General features: G+C 39.4%; 1 gene segment (V, D, J or C); it reads left to right on the top strand.

Annotated features, from left to right (window-relative positions):
• The first annotated feature begins 467 nt into the window (after positions 1-467).
• On the top strand, positions 468-1,453 carry LOC142855584 (Ig kappa chain V-III region MOPC 63-like). The segment is given in 2 exon segments: positions 468-536; positions 771-1,453. Coding segments are annotated over 2 exon segments (378 nt in total).
• The last annotated feature ends 968 nt before the right edge of the window (positions 1,454-2,421 follow it).

Genomic DNA, 2,421 nt, shown 5'->3' with positions numbered 1-2,421 from the left:
CAAGGAGGTTGTCCTCAAAGAAGAGCAGGCAAAAACACACCTACCACCTAAGGCATCACACAAACTAAAACATAGATTTTAAAAAAATAAGAAAATAAGTCAATAATTAATTATGTTACTTTTCTTTGGGTCTTTATTCTCCATTCTCTCTTAGATAATATTTTCATTGGCTGTGTATAATTTTGAATGATCAAGTTGTTCCTCAAGTAACATACATTCTTTATGCAGCACATCCATAATTCACTCCCCTGCATCACGCTTCAGAAAGATTAGAGGGTAAAGACTCAATAGAATAGCATGCAAGTCTCCTCTAAGACACATTGCCATGCTCTAGTAAACTTTGTGCTAACATCAACTCCCAGTGGGTGAAACAGGAGCAGGTGCCACTTTGAGCTGATTTACATACTGAGTCATTAGATGACAGTCCAGGCACTTTTAAGGGCAGATACCAGAGCCTAGGAGGCATTCTCTTTTCAAACACTCAGAGATGGAGTCAAAGGCACTCCTGCTATGGATGCTGCTGTTCCTGGTACAAGGTGAGAGGGTGCAGAGCAGTGCTGGGTGCACCCACTGTAGCCATCATGGTTTTCCATGACTCTAGTATCTTGATCGTTAGATTAAAGGCATTTGTGTGTTCCCCCATTTCTTTTTACTTTCTGGTTTCTCAAAGTGATGTCCACAAGTATTCTTAAAAAATTTTAATGAAAAATACCCTTGCTGGAAACGTTTCTAGACATGTATAAACATGGTCTGTGTGTTTATAATTCCAGGTTCCACTGGGGACATTGTGCTGACCCAGTCTCCAGCTTTGCTGCCTGTGTCTCTAGGACAAAAGGTCACCATCTCTTGCAAGACCAGTGAGAGTGTCAATGCCTATGATGAAAATCTTCTGCACTGGTATCAACAGAAACCAGGACAGCCCCCAAAACTCCTTATCTATGATGCATCCAGCCTAGAATCTGGAGTCCCTGCCAGATTCAGTGGCAGTGGGTCTGAGACAGACTTCACCCTCACCATCAATCCTGTGGAGGCTGATGATGCTGCTATCTATTTCTGTCAGCAGAGTAAGGAGCTTCCTCCCACAGTGCTCCAGGGTTGAACAAAAACCGCCTGGTGTTTCTGGACAGTGATGCTTAGTCTCTAGCTGTCTCTTTCTCAAATCTCAATACACAGCTTTAGACTTGTTTGGAGAAAGAGCTTACTCAATGAAAGAAACTTTTATAAGCTGATTTGATTGTTTATCCCATGCTATATACTTTATAATTCAATAATTTCCAAACAAAATACAGACATTCATGGTTGTTTATGTATTAACAATTATTCTCTTAAATTTTTGTAACACATATTTGCCTTTGAATGATTTTTCCATTCTTCTCCCCTATCTCCTATACCACATCTCTGCCTACTCCATCCCACCCTCGGTATTCCTTTATAGACTTTCCTATCACTTAAGAGTTACTGTTTCTTTTTTATGTGTTCCTAAAAGATAATAAATACAAATTAAATAAACTGGAAAAAAAGAACCAAACTCATTTAGTGTGTGTGTGTCTATGTGTGTGTGTGTCTGTGTATGTGTGTGTGTGTGTGTGTGTGTGTGTGTGTGAGAGAGAGAGAGAGAGAGAGAGAGAGAGAGAGAGAGAGAGAGAGAGAGAAGCAAGAGAATAATGTACACAAGTTGCTTTAAAAATCAAACCAAGGCTCATCAGTCTCAGCTGTTACCAGCTGAGAAATCTCACCAGTGTGATCTACTATTAATTTCTTTGATGATTTATTTGAAATTGGGGAGGAGTTTAAGCATGAATGAGTTTCCATAGCAGTCAGAAGAAGGCTTCAGATCCCAAGGAGCTAGAGTTTCAGGAGGTTATCAGTTGATGAGGGTGCCGGAAACCAAACTGCATGATCAAAAAGTGCTTTTAACTGCTAAGCCATTTATTAACCTCTGATCTACCAATTATTTAGATTTTTTTAGAATTATTAACTCTCTTGCCCTAGGACAATAGGAAAGTTAATGGAAGCTTTATGGCCCATCATATAAGCTGAAAACAGCTTTGAGTGGTTAATATTTTCAGCAAATCTTTCAGATGCAGGCTCACAGTCTCACTCAGTGTTATTGTTCTCCTATTGCTTCTGTTTGCACTCACAAGCAGCCTGCTACAGTTACTTAGAAACATAAGGCTGTGCTACAGTTATTTTTCTACTTCAGTTCCATTGTTTCTGTATCTGTGTCCAACCCCAAAATTAAGGCTCTAGTATAAGATATATTGATTTACCTTTAATAGTCATCATTTTAACAACTTCTATACTCGTGGTCAAAGCCTTCCTGCCCTTTCCTTTTCTTTCCTTCTTCCCTTTTCATTCTTTGTGTGTGGTGTATAAAACATGTGAGTGGTGTGCATGTGACACAGAGTGCACTTTGAGGAC

The sequence above is a fragment of the Microtus pennsylvanicus genome, chromosome 8, assembly GCF_037038515.1.
Source record: "Microtus pennsylvanicus isolate mMicPen1 chromosome 8, mMicPen1.hap1, whole genome shotgun sequence".
Classification (NCBI taxonomy): Eukaryota; Metazoa; Chordata; class Mammalia; order Rodentia; family Cricetidae; genus Microtus; species Microtus pennsylvanicus.
Note: the sequence above shows the minus strand (reverse complement) of the source record. Positions and strands in the feature narration are given on the sequence as shown.